General features: G+C 43.6%; 1 protein-coding gene across 2 annotated transcripts in view; it reads left to right on the forward strand.

Moving 5' to 3' along the window:
• Positions 1-13,578, forward strand: part of Frs2 (fibroblast growth factor receptor substrate 2) — an 88,192-nt gene extending 74,614 nt beyond the window's left edge. For both annotated transcript variants that reach the window (XM_037196749.1, XM_028877935.1), the window contains exons 4-8: positions 1,082-1,173; positions 3,995-4,181; positions 5,288-5,446; positions 5,901-6,064; positions 7,915-13,578. In XM_037196749.1, the coding sequence (XP_037052644.1) occupies positions 1,108-1,173; positions 3,995-4,181; positions 5,288-5,446; positions 5,901-6,064; positions 7,915-8,868 (1,530 nt within the window). In that variant the 5' untranslated portion in view covers positions 1,082-1,107 and the 3' untranslated portion in view covers positions 8,869-13,578. The remainder of the gene's footprint in view (positions 1-1,081; positions 1,174-3,994; positions 4,182-5,287; positions 5,447-5,900; positions 6,065-7,914) is intronic.
• Positions 13,579-14,321: the final 743 nt, after the last annotated feature.

The following is a 14,321-nucleotide window of genomic DNA, read 5'->3' on the forward strand; positions in this document are numbered from 1 at the left end:
AGAATCAAAATACCTGTTAGCTAAAAGGATAGCCTCCTTTTTAAAAAAGTGTGTGTGTGTGTGTGTGTGTGTGTGTGTGTGTGTGTGTGTGTGTGTGTGTGTGCTGGCGAGCTGACCTGGAACTCACTCACTATATAAATAAGGCTGGCCTCAGACTCACAGATAGCTGCCTGTCTCTGCCGGGATTAAAGGCGTGTGCTACATGCCAAGTTTTTGTTTTTGTTTTTGTTTTTAAGGGTGAACATGAAATTTCTGATAAGCCATAAAAGATTAGTTTCTTGATGAAGTTGTGGTGGTATTGTGTTCCCCAAAATATGGTGTACTTTAATAAACTTATCTGGGGTCAGAGAACAGAAAAGCCACTAGTTAGGCAGTGATAGCACACGCCTTTAATCCTAGCATTCCAGAGGCAGAAATCCATCTGGAATCTCTGTGAGTTCAAGGCCACATTGGAAACGGCCAGGCATGGTGACTCACGCCTTTAATCCCAGGGAGTGGATGGTCGAAAGCAGGAAGGTATATAAAGCGTGAGGACCAGAAACTAGAAGCATTTAGCTGGTTCAGCTTTTGGCTGGTTAAGCATTCAGGCTTTTGAGCAGTAATTCAGCTGAGACCCATTCCAGATGAGGACTCAGAGACCTCCAGTCTGAGGAGACAAGACCAGCTGAGGATCTGGCGAGATGAGATAGCTGTGGCTTGTTCTGTCTCTCTGATCTTCCAGTGTTCACACCAATAACTGGCCTCGGGTTTGATTTTATTAATAAGAACTTTTAAGATTCATGCTACATGAAGTATTGAATAACTGAAGGCAATTGTTTAGGTAGTGGTACATGGTTTTAGAATAACCAGACATTTATACTGGAAATGTGAGTTTCTGTGCCCTGCCCCTTATATAATTGATTCTCACTAAGCAGAACTGACCAACTAGTTGAATGAAATTTAGTTCTAAACATTAACATCATTGGGCTTTATTTTCTTCATCAAAGTATCATGCCTGTGTGGGATGCTTTCTAGTCTTGTCCCGTTTTTTGCAGTTTTGTATCCTGGTATAGTAATTTTCTTCAAATTGTTTTCTGTGCAGCGCTCACATGGTCTTCTGAAGAAGCCATGGGTAGCTGTTGGAGCTGTCCAGATAAAGACACTGTCCCAGATAACCATCGGAACAAGTTCAAGGTCAGTAAAGCAGCAGAACTTGGTTTTCTTCTTCTGCCTGCTTGGATGTACGCGAACACTGAATTTATCTTGCCTTCGTTCTTTTTATTACCCAGAGTCTTTTATTTCTCCCCCTTTTCCACAGTCCACCTTTTCCTGAGTAAATGATGACACTTTCTTACCAACAATATGGAGTGCTAGTCCGTCTCTCATTACTGTAACAAATGCCTCCATCTGAATACTCAACCAAGAAAAGAGCTTTGTCTAGCTTACACCTTGAGTAGAAAAGTTCAGTCCGCACAGCACTGGCCCTGACCAAGGTGCCCTCTACTAGACTGCCTGCCGTGCTGTGGTGTAGTATCACAGTGGTCTGCGCGAGCAGGACTCTGAGAGACCGGGGACTGTCTGGAGTCTCACAGGTCCTATGTTGAGGGCTCACCCCCTAGTGACCCGAGGACCTCCCAGATGCCCGCCTCTTCAAAGTCAGTCCTGCCACCCCAGCACTGCCACAGTGGTGACCAGGCCTGCGGCAGATGAACGACTAGGGGAACAAACCATGAGAGGATCCTCCTTAGTTTTCCTGTGGTCCTTCGTGTCCAGGTCACCACACAGTTGTGGTTATCGTTTCTTTAAAATGTCACCTTACAGTCGTCCTGTCACGTGTCAGCTTTCTGTCACTGTCATGAAGTCTGATGTTGAAGACGAGTTTTATTTCGGGTCAGTCTTGGAGGTTCCAGCACATGATCCATCAGCCGCTCTACAGGACAGTGGTGCAGTAGCACACCAGGACACAGCAGAAGACGCAGCCGGGGTCTTCTTCATAGACGCACCACACTCACCAGAAGACCCCGTCCTTTATAAGTGGTGCCGCAGACCGGGGTCTGTGCCTTTAACACTCAAGCCTGAGGGAGATACTTACGATCCAAACTGTAGCACCATCATTTAGACGTCTGCGTGCGTGCTTGGATGACTCTTTTTTTTTTTTTTTGGATTTTTTTGTTGTTGTTGGGGCTTATTTTGTTTCTTTCTTTGATTGTTTTTGGTGTTTGGTTGTTTTTGTTTTGTTTTTTGTTTTTTTAATTTTGTTTTGCTTGGTTTGGTGTTTTTGAGACAGGGTTTCTCTGTGTAACAGCCCTGGCTGTCCTGGGACTTGGCTTTGTAGGCCAGGCTGGCCTCAAACTCAGAGATCCGCCTGCTTCTGCCTCCTGAAAGCTGGGATTAAAGGCCTGCGCCACCATGCCCAGCCATTTTTTTCTCTATAAGATGGTCTCACTGCATACCCAAGGCTGCCTTGTAGCCCAGTCCTCCTCTTTTCTGCTCTAGCTGGGACCGTCGGGTTGAGCTTCCGTCTGGCTTGATTTCTTCACTGCACTGCACTTGCAGTCACCTGGGAGCCATCCCGTGGTTGCCATGCACTTGGTCCTCGTCCATCCTTCAGTAACCTGTGCTAACATAGGCTAAATACTCCCAGGGCTATTTAGTGTCACTTACAATCCACCCTCGGGTGTGTTGTGTTTTAGCTTCTGGATGGCATGTACCTTGTGTGGCTTCCAGCTGTGTTCCTTAACAGCTTTGCGCTCTTGGGCAGTCTGTATGATTAGTAAGTCTTACTTCCATTGGTTCGATGGAGACCTGTAGTCTCGGGTTGTTACGAAGATTAAATGGGGAAAGTACACGCCAACCACCTGTCTGTGCCCCAGGAGCATGACACCTTCTCCACAGATAGCACCCTTCCGTCTCAGTCTTTGCCTGTGTTCTCTGCTGGCAGCATGAGGAGTGGACGAGTGGAGCCAGGGCCTCGAGCCTGCTAGTCCAGGGCCTCGTGCCTGCTAGTCCAGGGCCTCGTGCCTGCTAGTCCAGGACCTCGTGCCTGCTAGTCCAGGGCCTCGAGCCCGCTAGTCCAGGGCCTCGAGCCTGCTAGTGCTAGTCCAGGGCCTCGAGCCCGCTAGTCCAGGGCCTTGAGCCCGCTAGTCCAGGGCCTCATTCCTGCTAGTCCAGGGCCTCGTGCCTGCTAGTCCAGGGCCTCGTGCCTGCTAGTCCAGGGCCTACAACCTGCTAGTCCAGGGCCTCCAACCTGCTAGTCCAGGGCTTCCAACCTGCTAGTCCAGGGCCTCCAACCTGCTAGTCCAGGGCCTCGAGCCTGCTAGTCCAGGGCCTCGAGCCTGCTAGCCAGGGCCTCGTGCCTGCTAGTCCAGGGCCGTCTCGGGGTTCTGGAGCTCAGCACTACAGTCCTTTCCTTAGACGGACTTTGGGGCTGTCTTAATTGCTCTCTTTAAAGGTACTTGCTTTCCTCTGTTTCAGCATTGTGTCTTCATGTTGTGTTTGTATCTTGTGAGCCACCAGACTTCCCTCTTACTGGATTCCCTCTCTAAAGTTAATCATGCTTGAGTCTAGTTGAAGATCCTCCCTGTTTTCTTCAGCCACCTTAGGCATTTGTTGCTGCCTGTAGAGTCTCAGTTGCATTCATTTGTCAGCTAATCTAATAGAGTTTGATTGGCGTTTGATTTCTCCAGTGGAAACATAAACTCTTTTTTGGGTTTTTCGAGACAGGGTTTCTCTGTGTAGCTTTGCACCTTTCCTGGGACTCACTTGGTAGCCCAGGCTGGCCTCGAACTCACAGAGATCCGCCTGGCTCTGCCTCCCGAGTGCTGGGATTAAAGGCGTGCGCCACCACCGCCCGGCATAAACTCTTTATTTATTATTTTATTGTTACATAGTTCATGCCCTACACACATTGACAGGCGGGTAAACTAGCAAGTGAGAAAAAAGCTGATCTAATTATCAGCAGTGCATTTTTTCCTGAAAGTTGGTCAAGTGTTCACGTTACTGTTGCTTCTTTTAGGTCATTAATGTGGATGATGACGGGAATGAGCTAGGCTCTGGCATCATGGAGCTCACAGACACAGAACTGATTCTATACACCCGTAAACGCGACTCGGTGAAATGGCACTACCTCTGCCTGCGACGATACGGCTACGACTCCAATCTCTTTTCTTTTGAAAGTGGTCGAAGGTGTCAGACTGGACAAGGTAGGGAAAGCCGTTATTTCCTGCAGTTATCAGTTATTCTGTGTGCAGCGTTTCATTTCTGAAGGAGAGACTGGGAACGGTGACACATGCTTGTGCACCTAGCACTTGGGGGACAGAAGCAGGAGGATTGCTGCAATTCTACATAGCAAACTCCAAGCCAACCAGTTTAAAAAGGAAGACCCTGTGCCAATAAATAAATAACCCACAAAACTCCCAAACAGGACTGTTTAAAAAAAGGTAAATTATGGCCAGGCTTGGTAGTGCACATCTTTAATCTAAGCACTCAGCAGACAGAGGCAGGTGGATCTCTATGAGTTCAAGGCCAGCCTGGTTGGTCTACAGAGTGAGTTCTAGGACAGCCAGGGCTACACAGAGAAACCTTATCTTGGGGGAAAAAAGGTAGATTAATTGTGAATTCATTTATCAAGCATGCACTAAACGCTTTGCCCATGGTAGAAATAAAATGGCTAAGTATCATTTTTGGTTCTAACTTCTTGGGCAAAGAATGTAAACAATGGAGTCAGATAGAACATGGTTATTAATTTATTAATAATAATGATGATGATAATAATAATTTTGGCTCCCTACTAGTGGAGTGGCCTTGGCAAGTTATGTGCCTTCTACTGGAATTTTGTAAAGGGGGAATGATAGTACCTGCCTTATAGAACTGTGACAATGAACAAGGAAATAATTATACCCCCAGCCAGGCCTGTTCAGTGGTAAAGCATTGCTTTGTCACTGGTGACTGGGCTCCCCTTGCTGTTAAAGCTTCTGGAGTCTATGTGCAGATCTCCTTTGCTCTGCCCTGAAACATCCGTTCAACAAACAAAAATTATCTGGGACCTTTACAGCTCTATGCCTTGAAATAAGGCATAGTAATTTATTCATCAGAAGTTATTTCTTGCTGTTGGCACATTAGGATGCTGTCTTAGTCACTGTTCTATTGCTGTGAAGAGACACCGTGACCAAGGCAGACCTTATAAAGGAAAGCATTTCGTTGTGGGCTTGCTTGCAGTTGTCCTCATGGCAGGGAGCAGGTTTTGCATGCATGGTGCTGGAGCAATAGCTGAGAGCATTGCATCATCCCTCTTGATTTATATTTGCAGGAATCTTTGCTTTTAAGTGTGCCCGTGCAGAAGAATTATTTAACATGTTGCAAGAGATAATGCAAAATAATAGCATAAATGTGGTGGAAGAGCCAGTTGTAGAAAGGAATAGTCATCAGACAGAATTGGAAGTTCCTCGAACACCTCGGACACCCACAAGTAAGTAGCCATATTCCCTCTCATTTTGCATGTCAGACATTTATAAGATCCAGGTTGTGGATATTTAATCTATATAACAGTCAGAAATGGAGATCATCAACCACAAAACCCCTGTTAGCTTTAGCTACAAACATTTTTAAAGCGAAAACATTAATTATTGCATATTACCTAAAATGTGACTTAAAAGCCAGGAGTATAGCTCAGTGTCAGAATGCCTGACTGTGTGTGTGTGTGTGGGGGGGGGGTGGTGCAGATCCTTTATCACCAGCACTGCCAGATAGAACAGTAGCTGATGCAGTAAGACTGGGTGAGCTGCTGTCTGTGTTCTAGTGTCTGTATGTCCTGACAGGAATGTCTTACCAGCTCGGTGCGTATTTAGATTCTCACTCATTTTTATTCTCTACCCCACTCCCATATCCTGTCTTTCTCCTCAACTCAATAAACACAAACTCAGCTCCAGGGTTTGCTGCTCAGAACTTACCTAATGGATATCCCCGCTACCCTTCATTTGGAGATGCCTCCTCCCACCCCTCCAGCCGGCATCCTTCTGTGGGAAGTGCTCGCTTACCCTCAGTCGGTGAAGAGTCTACACATCCTTTGCTTGTGGCCGAGGAACAGGTAAGCAGCCACCACTGTGCAGAACCCTCTGTGGAGTGAAGTGTTGTGGGTTAATAAATACTTGGAGCTTTTATTCAGTATGGATTACAACTTCCATTGTGAATTACTTCTGCATTGAAAATTAAAGAAGTGGCCTGTATTTGCTAGCCTGTGCTGAAATATGTACAGATGTTAGGGGAACTTAACTTTGTTTTGAGAAAGGGTCTCACTGTGGAGCCCTGGCTTGCCTAGAACTCACTGTGTGGACCAGGCTGGCCTTGGACTCCCAGAGAGATCTTCCTGCTTCTGCCTCCTGAGTGCTGGGATTGAAGAAACTTCCGAGTAGTTTATGTGTCCATAGAGAGGTCCATCTGTCAATGAAGAAAGACAGACTCAGTCGGTTCTCGGTGGGTTAAGAGTTGATGCTGCTTTTGATGTTTTCGTCTTTGTTATCAGTGAACTACAGATAGAAGGGTAGGTAGGTTGTGCTGTGGAAGTTGCTTGGAGCCATTTAGTGTTCCTCACTAGGTGGAACCAAGTATTTGAACAGTTTTATATTATCAGATAAGTTTATCTTTGTAAGTTATATGATCATTTGTCAGTAAGGGATTTTTAGTGTTTTTAAAGTAATTTCGTGTTCTTTATGTAGTAAAAATTTTATATTATTTACTGTAATTACATTTTCCTCAGTTTTGCATTTCATTTTGAATCCTAAAATTTTTAGGTTTAGTCTTCCAGATCTCTTTAGATTGTCTTTCTAAATTATCACTGAGCTTTCCTAAGTGGTAGTGGTGTCTTCCTGGGTGGCATATATATATACACACACACACACACACATATTGGTTTTTCGAGACAGGGTTTCTCTGTGTAGCTTTGCGCCTTTCCTGGAACTCACTCTGTAGACCAGGCTGGCCTCGAACTCACAGAGATCCGCCTGCCTCTGCCTCCCAAGTGCTGGGATTAAAGGCGTGCGCCACCACTACCCAGCTCTTAGCAAGGTTTTCTAAACCAGCTGCAAAATGATAATCCTGTTTCATTCTGTTCTCCTTCCACTCCTTCCCTCCTTCCCTCCCTCCCTCCCTCCCTTTCCTTCCCTTCCCTTCCCTTCCCTTCCCTTCCCTTCCCTTCCCTTCCCTTCCTTCCTTCTTTCCTTCCTTCCCTTCCCTTCCCTTCCCTTCCCTTCCTTTCCTTCCTTCCTTCTTTCCTTCCTTCCCCCTTTTTTGAAATAGGGTCTTGTTATGTAGCCTATGATAGCCTCAAACTTAGCTATCTTCCTGCCTCTTCCTCCAGAATACCAAAATTATAGGTATGTGTCACCATGATCAGTACAATACTGTATAAATATAATGCTGTATGTTATTTTAAAGTAGTTATTCCTTTTTAACAAATTAAAAGATTTCTGCATTCTTTGTTCTCCTCCAATCTTTCTATTGGGTGAAGGAATAGGTGCGAACGTCTTAAGGTAACAGTGTATTTAAAGGGGAAGCAGTAATAAACTTCCCTTAAGTAAGCCAGGAATGGTGGCACAACCATTTGGGAGGGAGAGGCAGTCGGCTCTAGTTTGATGCTGACCGGGGCTGCACAGTGAGACCCTGTCAGTAAACAGATAGAATGAATTGACATGACCACGATCTTTTAAAAAAACTGATGTGTGTATGTGTGCAGCCCATGTGTGAGTGCCTGCAGGGGCCAAAGGGAGGCGCGGGCGTTACAGACAGTTGTGAGCTGTCACGTGGTGCTAGGAATTGTGAACTCGGGTCCTCTAGCAGCTGAGCTCTTAACCACTGAGCCATCTTTCTAGCTCCTTCATCAATCAAACTATTTTTGCTCTGTGCTTTACACTTGACTGATTTGCTTTGTTTTCTTTTTAGGTACATACTTATGTTAACACTACAGGTGTGCAAGAAGAGCGAAAAAACCGTGCAAGCGTGCATGTCCCCCCGGAGGCAAGAGTTTCTAATGCGGAAAGCAACACACCAAAAGAAGAACCAAGTAACACTGAAGACAGGGACCCTCAGGTTCTTCTTAAGCCCGAAGGAGTGAAGTTTGTGTTAGGCCCAACCCCTGTTCAGAAGCAGTTAATGGAAAAGGAGAAGCTGGAGCAGCTGGGGAGAGACCAAGTTAGTGGAGGAGGTGCCAACAGCGCCGCCGAGTGGGACACTGGCTATGACAGCGACGAACGGAAAGACACTCCCTCCGCTAACAAACTGGTGTACGAAAATATAAACGGGCTGTCTATCCCCAGTGCCTCCGGGGTCCGGAGAGGTCGTCTGACATCGGCCAGTGCCTCCGATACTCAGAACATCAACAACTCCGCTCAGAGGAGGACTGCATTGTTGAACTATGAGAACCTGCCGTCTCTGCCTCCTGTTTGGGAAGCCCGCAAGCTAAGCAGGGATGAAGACGACAATTTAGGACCAAAGACGCCATCTCTAAATGGCTACCATAATAATCTGGACCCAATGCATAACTATGTTAACACAGAGAATGTAACTGTACCGGCAAGTGCTCACAAAATAGACTATTCGAGGCGTCGGGACTGCACCCCGACAGTCTTTAACTTTGACGTCAGGCGCCCCAGCTTAGAGCACAGGCAGCTCAATTACATCCAGGTGGATTTGGAAGGCGGCAGTGACTCCGACAACCCTCAGACTCCAAAGACTCCTACCACTCCCCTTCCCCAGACCCCCACCAGACGCACGGAGCTGTACGCCGTGATAGACATCGAGAGGACTGCTGCTATGTCCAACTTGCAGAAAGCACTACCACGAGACGACGGGACATCTAGGAAAACTAGACATAACAGTACTGACCTGCCCATGTGAGCCTGGAGAGCATTACGTCTTCTGCACCGTCGTGAAGTTTTTAAAATGAAGATGCGATGCTTCATTGTCATTTCTACACTAACTCCTTTATAGACTGATCCGTTGTTTTCTGACTAGTTCATGTGCATCTTTAAAGGGAATTAATGTAGAGCAGGTACTCCTTACAGAACACTAGTTTCATTATATTCTACTCATTATTGTACAGCAGCATTCCCATTTTCACAGTGCCTATTTAAAATGAGATTTGAAGTGAATGACATGCTGGTTGACTTTATTCCATGTTCAGGACATATGCATATCTTTCACGTCTAAGTTGTGTTGGCATTTCAACCTTTCATAAAGTCTCTTGATAATGTGCATTGCTGACATAACTCTAGGCTTTGAAGGTAGGATTCACTGCTCACAGTGTATGCTCTCCAGCATGGAACATGAGGAATCTTATTTCAGTAATTAAAGGCTTTTTGACTTGGGCCAAAAAAAAAAAAAAAAAAAAGAAAGAAACAAAAGAGCCACACCTCCTTTTGTACCAGTCAGCTCCTCTGTCTTCAGTGTTACTAGAAAGAGTCCAGTATCATGAATATAGTTATGTATTGGGAGGCAGGCAGGAGACAACGTTTTGTTTACTCATCTCATGGCGTCATTTGAAGGGCATGTCCAGATATCTTACTCAGAATGATGGTGGCTTTAGGAATCAGTCTCAGGTCACTTTACCCAGAAACATTTGAAAAATCTACACCATGATCTGTTGGCGTTTCTCTTCGATAGGTTATTGGCAGCACATTGTTTTCTGGAGACATTTGTACCATGAAATTCCCATTTAGCTTCAGGTTTTTTGTTTGGTTTTCCCCTTTGGTGTTTGGGTTGTCTTTGTTTTGTAACGTCTTGCTCAATTTCCAATACAGTGTTTGCGTTTGTATATCATTTTGGAATGGGATTGTGTGTCTGTTGTTACTTAGTCTGCATTTTTGTCAAGTTAGGGTCTTGAAGGTCCACTTGGAGCCGACTGTTATTTTCTAACAGGGTTGCTCTTGTCCAGTATTTATTTATCTGCTGTTTACTTGTCAGGTTGATGAAAAACCATCGTCTCGATTTTAAATGTCATTTGTGTGCTCTCTTTAGTCGCCGAGAAGAAAAGGAAGATACTCCGAGGCATGTGAGTTCCCCAAAGGTGGCATCCTCCCCGTGGGGGCATTCCCCAGCACTTTAATAGGGATTGCCTCAGCGGCATGGATACAGTCCTGCTCTGCCCGCTCTGCTGTGCCGGGCTCTGCTGGCCTTTCCGGGGAGCTAGGCTGGCTCTCAGTAGCCCCTGATGTGGGTGAGCTGTTGATATTGTTGTCAGCATAGCAGGCACGGGGAAGGCTGGATGCAGTGTGATTATGTTGCAGTTGAGGATCTGAAATGAACTGAAGTGGATAGAAACTGATGTCGAACTCTTGAAAATCAAGAATGCTCCAAATTCCCAACCCACTGTAGAATAAAGAGAAGGGCGGAAGGACAGGCAGCCTTACAAAATATTTTCCTTTTTTCTCTAACATTGAGGAAGTTTTATATGGTGATCCGGATACACCAGGTGTGACTAAGATTGATTTAACAAGAAAGGGTTCCAGTCATAGAACATTCAGTATATTCGGGAACTCATCACACAACAGTGAATAGGTTAGCAGTAGAGTGGGGCCGTTATGAAAATAAAATAAAAATGTTGTCTTCATCGTTCTTAGTGCCATTGGTTTATAGCAGAATTTTCTTTTTTCCTTCTTTTTTCCTCTGTACACTTGGTGCTTACTGAAATGTTCACTGTTCTCTCTAAGAGAGCAATGGCTAGATGTGCAGAGTTCATGTCTAATGTGCTGTTCCGTTTATTCTTTCTTCTGAGTAGATTGCTAACTGTGCCAAATGCCAGTGGGGGTTTTTGAATGTGGGTAAGAACTGACGGCTACCGTGCACACGGTTTCCTCTGTGCCAGCTTCAGGATAGCCCAGCTCTCCAGGGAGAGAGAGGGCCGGTCTGTTTGGTCATGCTGGAGGCGGCGAGGTTTCTTCTCTCTTTTCTTTGTTCTCTCTGCATTTCCCTTCAGATCGGAATTCGATTTTACACTTGTCTGGTGACTCCTATAATCACCACAGTTTATGCTTTAAAAAGTATATGGTTAAGATAAAAATGGGACCAATTTGTCTGCTAAACATTTGATTTTAGGGTACTATGTGAATATTGATTAGGAAGAGTTAAACAGGTGGTGTTAATTTCTAGATGTCTTCTGGAAATTACTTTTGTTTCTATTTAAGCAGTCATTGAGAATACCACTGTCCTTTACAGTAGTCTCATAATGGGCATTAAGCTCTGTCCTGGAAGAATGTACCTATTACTATTTGAATTTTAAAGTGAGACATTTTACTGGCACATATTTGTGGCCATATGTCTCAAATTTTCTGAGACAAACCTAATTTTAGAAAATTGGTTTTGTTGATTAGACCATGAGATCCTACTTTTTGGTTTTAGAAATAGAATCCTCGCTCCCTTGTTTTTCCCGGAGAAAATCCGTTTTTATCCATATAGATCAGACAACATTTTTCCCAGACCAGGGGTGGAAAGTGATAGGGGGATTGCTAGTGTTTTTCTGAATGTCTTACTTCTCAGTTTCATCTTCCTTTGAAAAATGAAAATATGGTGCCTTCCTTCCCCCCCCCCCCCAGGAGATTGGCAAATAGTTCCTTGTATTTCCTGCTGCTGTGGAGTGATGAGACATGCACTTTACTCTTAAAGACTCAGCAAAAAGTTTTCACTTCTCAGTAGATCCAGAATAAATCCTGGTTGGGACTTAAACTTTGCCAAGCAATCTTCGTCATGACAGTCATTAATGTTGACCCCTGCCATGTTGTAAGTCAGACTGGTGTGCGTTTATTCTCCCCGCTGCCCCCACCTCCCATCTGTGGCACAGCATAGAAAAATGTACCTCAATAATGTTCTATTAAAAATGGGACAGGGGCCTTACGTTCTCATGATTCTCCAACAATGTGCCACCACGTATTTGCCTCAAGGTAAAGGTTTTAACAAGCTAAAAAGTACTTCCCAGTTCCCCTGTGCTCTTTTCTACCCATAATGCCCAAGTGTTTTGTGCAATGTGTAGTGTGTATGTATAAATATATATATATATATATTCTTGAAATAGACATAACATCAGAGACATCATTCAGAAGTAATGTATTGGCATCTCATTCATATTTCTGATGTGAACTATATGGTACTATTTACTTTTTCCTTAATGTTTGCCAAATTTGAATCAAGGCATTGGTACGAAATTACAGAATGTATAGGAAGCATTTTGGCTTGAAAAGTTAACAAATGAAAGTATTCAGACCTATCACAATGTACTCTGCCCAGACCAGCACCCTGTCTTCTTGCTGCCTGTTCTCTATTCCTGCTTCCTCATCTTTCAGGGTGTAACCGTTCTTTTCTAGCATCCTGTAGTTGAATTTCTCTGGCAGTTGGACAAGACAGCATGGAAACAGGCTGGGATCAATAGTACGGTAGTCACCAGGGTGCCACATTTGCATTAGTGAATGCAAATAGATGTTTTATAAAAGATAAATGTTGTGTTATGTTTCTATTTTCATTACATTGTATAATAATGTAAGATTATTGTATGTCCTAATTTGCATTATAAATGTTTTTTTCCTACATAAAGGCATAAATATAGCAACTTTGTATAAAGGTAGCTTATTAGATTTTAATTTTTCTTCTATAAAAGTTGTCTACAGTGGGACTACCATTGCCAAATTGTATATGAGATATGAATTTTACCCCTATGGTTAATTTCTTTTCTAAACATTCCATATTTCTCTAATGAAAGATGTGATTCTGTACTATGCATAAATTGTGTTTTAATGCTGTTTCATATCAGCATTTTAATTTTGGGTTTGCATTTTTAGTATTGGCAAAACTTAACCACTGTTAATTAAAATAAAACCTTGTTGTGTATGTAACAGCATCGTTTGCCCTCCCCCCTTCTTGCCCTTTGTTCTTCATCTCCCTGTCAGTGCCAACTTCATACATTTTGTAGCATGGCAATAAAATATAACTTTTACACTGAGGCCGAGTGTGGCTTTTTGGAGGCAGTCGAGAGGGAGGATTGCCACCTAGTTGTCCTGGGATGTGACTCCTTTGCCATGTAAGCCGTGTTGTCGGGCATAAGAAGTTATATCTGGTGTAAACATGCTTTTAAGGACAAGTGTGGATGTGCTTTAGAGCTTTGTTTTCAATGTAACAAGTCATAAATAACTAATTTTTAATGTTTGCAAAAGTCGGAGTTCTTGAAGTACAATCAAATCTTTATTAACTGGAGTACTTAAAGAATAAGCTAATAATGGAATTTTGTTAAACAAGGGCTAAGCAACACTTTTTAAAAATTCTTATTTATTGTGGAGTATTAGTATACTTTACTATCCTAAAATTATAATGTGTAAAATATGGTTTAATCTTAGACAATGTAGCATCTTGCAATGCCTTACTGTTATCATTCTGGCATAAATATCCATGATGAGGTACTCAAGTTGATACTGGAAGCTGAGCTGACTATACACTGACCTTAAGCATTCATGAAAAACTGCTTTGTTGAATAAAATCTGATGAGTTCTTATGGTCATTTTTCCCTTATTGCCAAAAGTAGATTGCAATAAAACCCAAATAAAAGCTTGGTTGGATACTTTTAAAGTTTTATTGTATTTATATTCCATATATTACTTGACACTTTATGATAAAGGTTACATTTTTTTTAAAAAAAGATTTTATTGTTAATCATTCTTAAGTTGGGGTGTTCTTTGTTTTTGTTCTTTTTTGGGGGGCCTGCCACCCAGCTTCCAAATAAATCACACACAGAGGCTTATTCATAATTGTAAATGCCTGGCCTTAACTTAGCTTGTTTCTTGCCAGCATTTTTTGTTTGTTTGTTTGTTTTTTTTGTTTTTTTTGTTTTTTTTTTTTTGAGACAGGGTTTCTCTGTAGCTTTGGAGCTCGTCCTGGACTAGCTCTGTAGACCAGGCTGGCCTCGAACTCACAGAGATCCACCTGCCTCTGCCTCCCGAGTGCTGGGATTACAGGCGTGCACCACTACCATCGCCCAGCAAGCATTTCTTAACTTAAACTTAACCCATCTGTCTTTTGCCTCTGGGTTTTTCCTGTTCTCTTACTTCTGTAAATCTTACTCTTACTCCATGGCTTGCTGCGTAGCTGTGTGACTGACTCCTGATGTCCTTCTTCTCCAGCTACTTCTTTTTCCTCTCCTTGAGCTTTCCTTCTATGTATTCTCTGTTCCTGCCAGCCCCGCCTAGCCTTTCTCCTGCCTCGCTATTGGCCGTTCAGCTCTTTATTAGACCATCAGGTGTTTTAGACAGGCACAGTCACACAGCTTCACAGAGTTCAACAGATGCAGCATAAACAGAAGTGACACACGTTAC

This window comes from Peromyscus leucopus, chromosome 18 (genome assembly GCF_004664715.2).
Source record: "Peromyscus leucopus breed LL Stock chromosome 18, UCI_PerLeu_2.1, whole genome shotgun sequence".
Lineage (NCBI taxonomy): Eukaryota > Metazoa > Chordata > Mammalia > Rodentia > Cricetidae > Peromyscus > Peromyscus leucopus.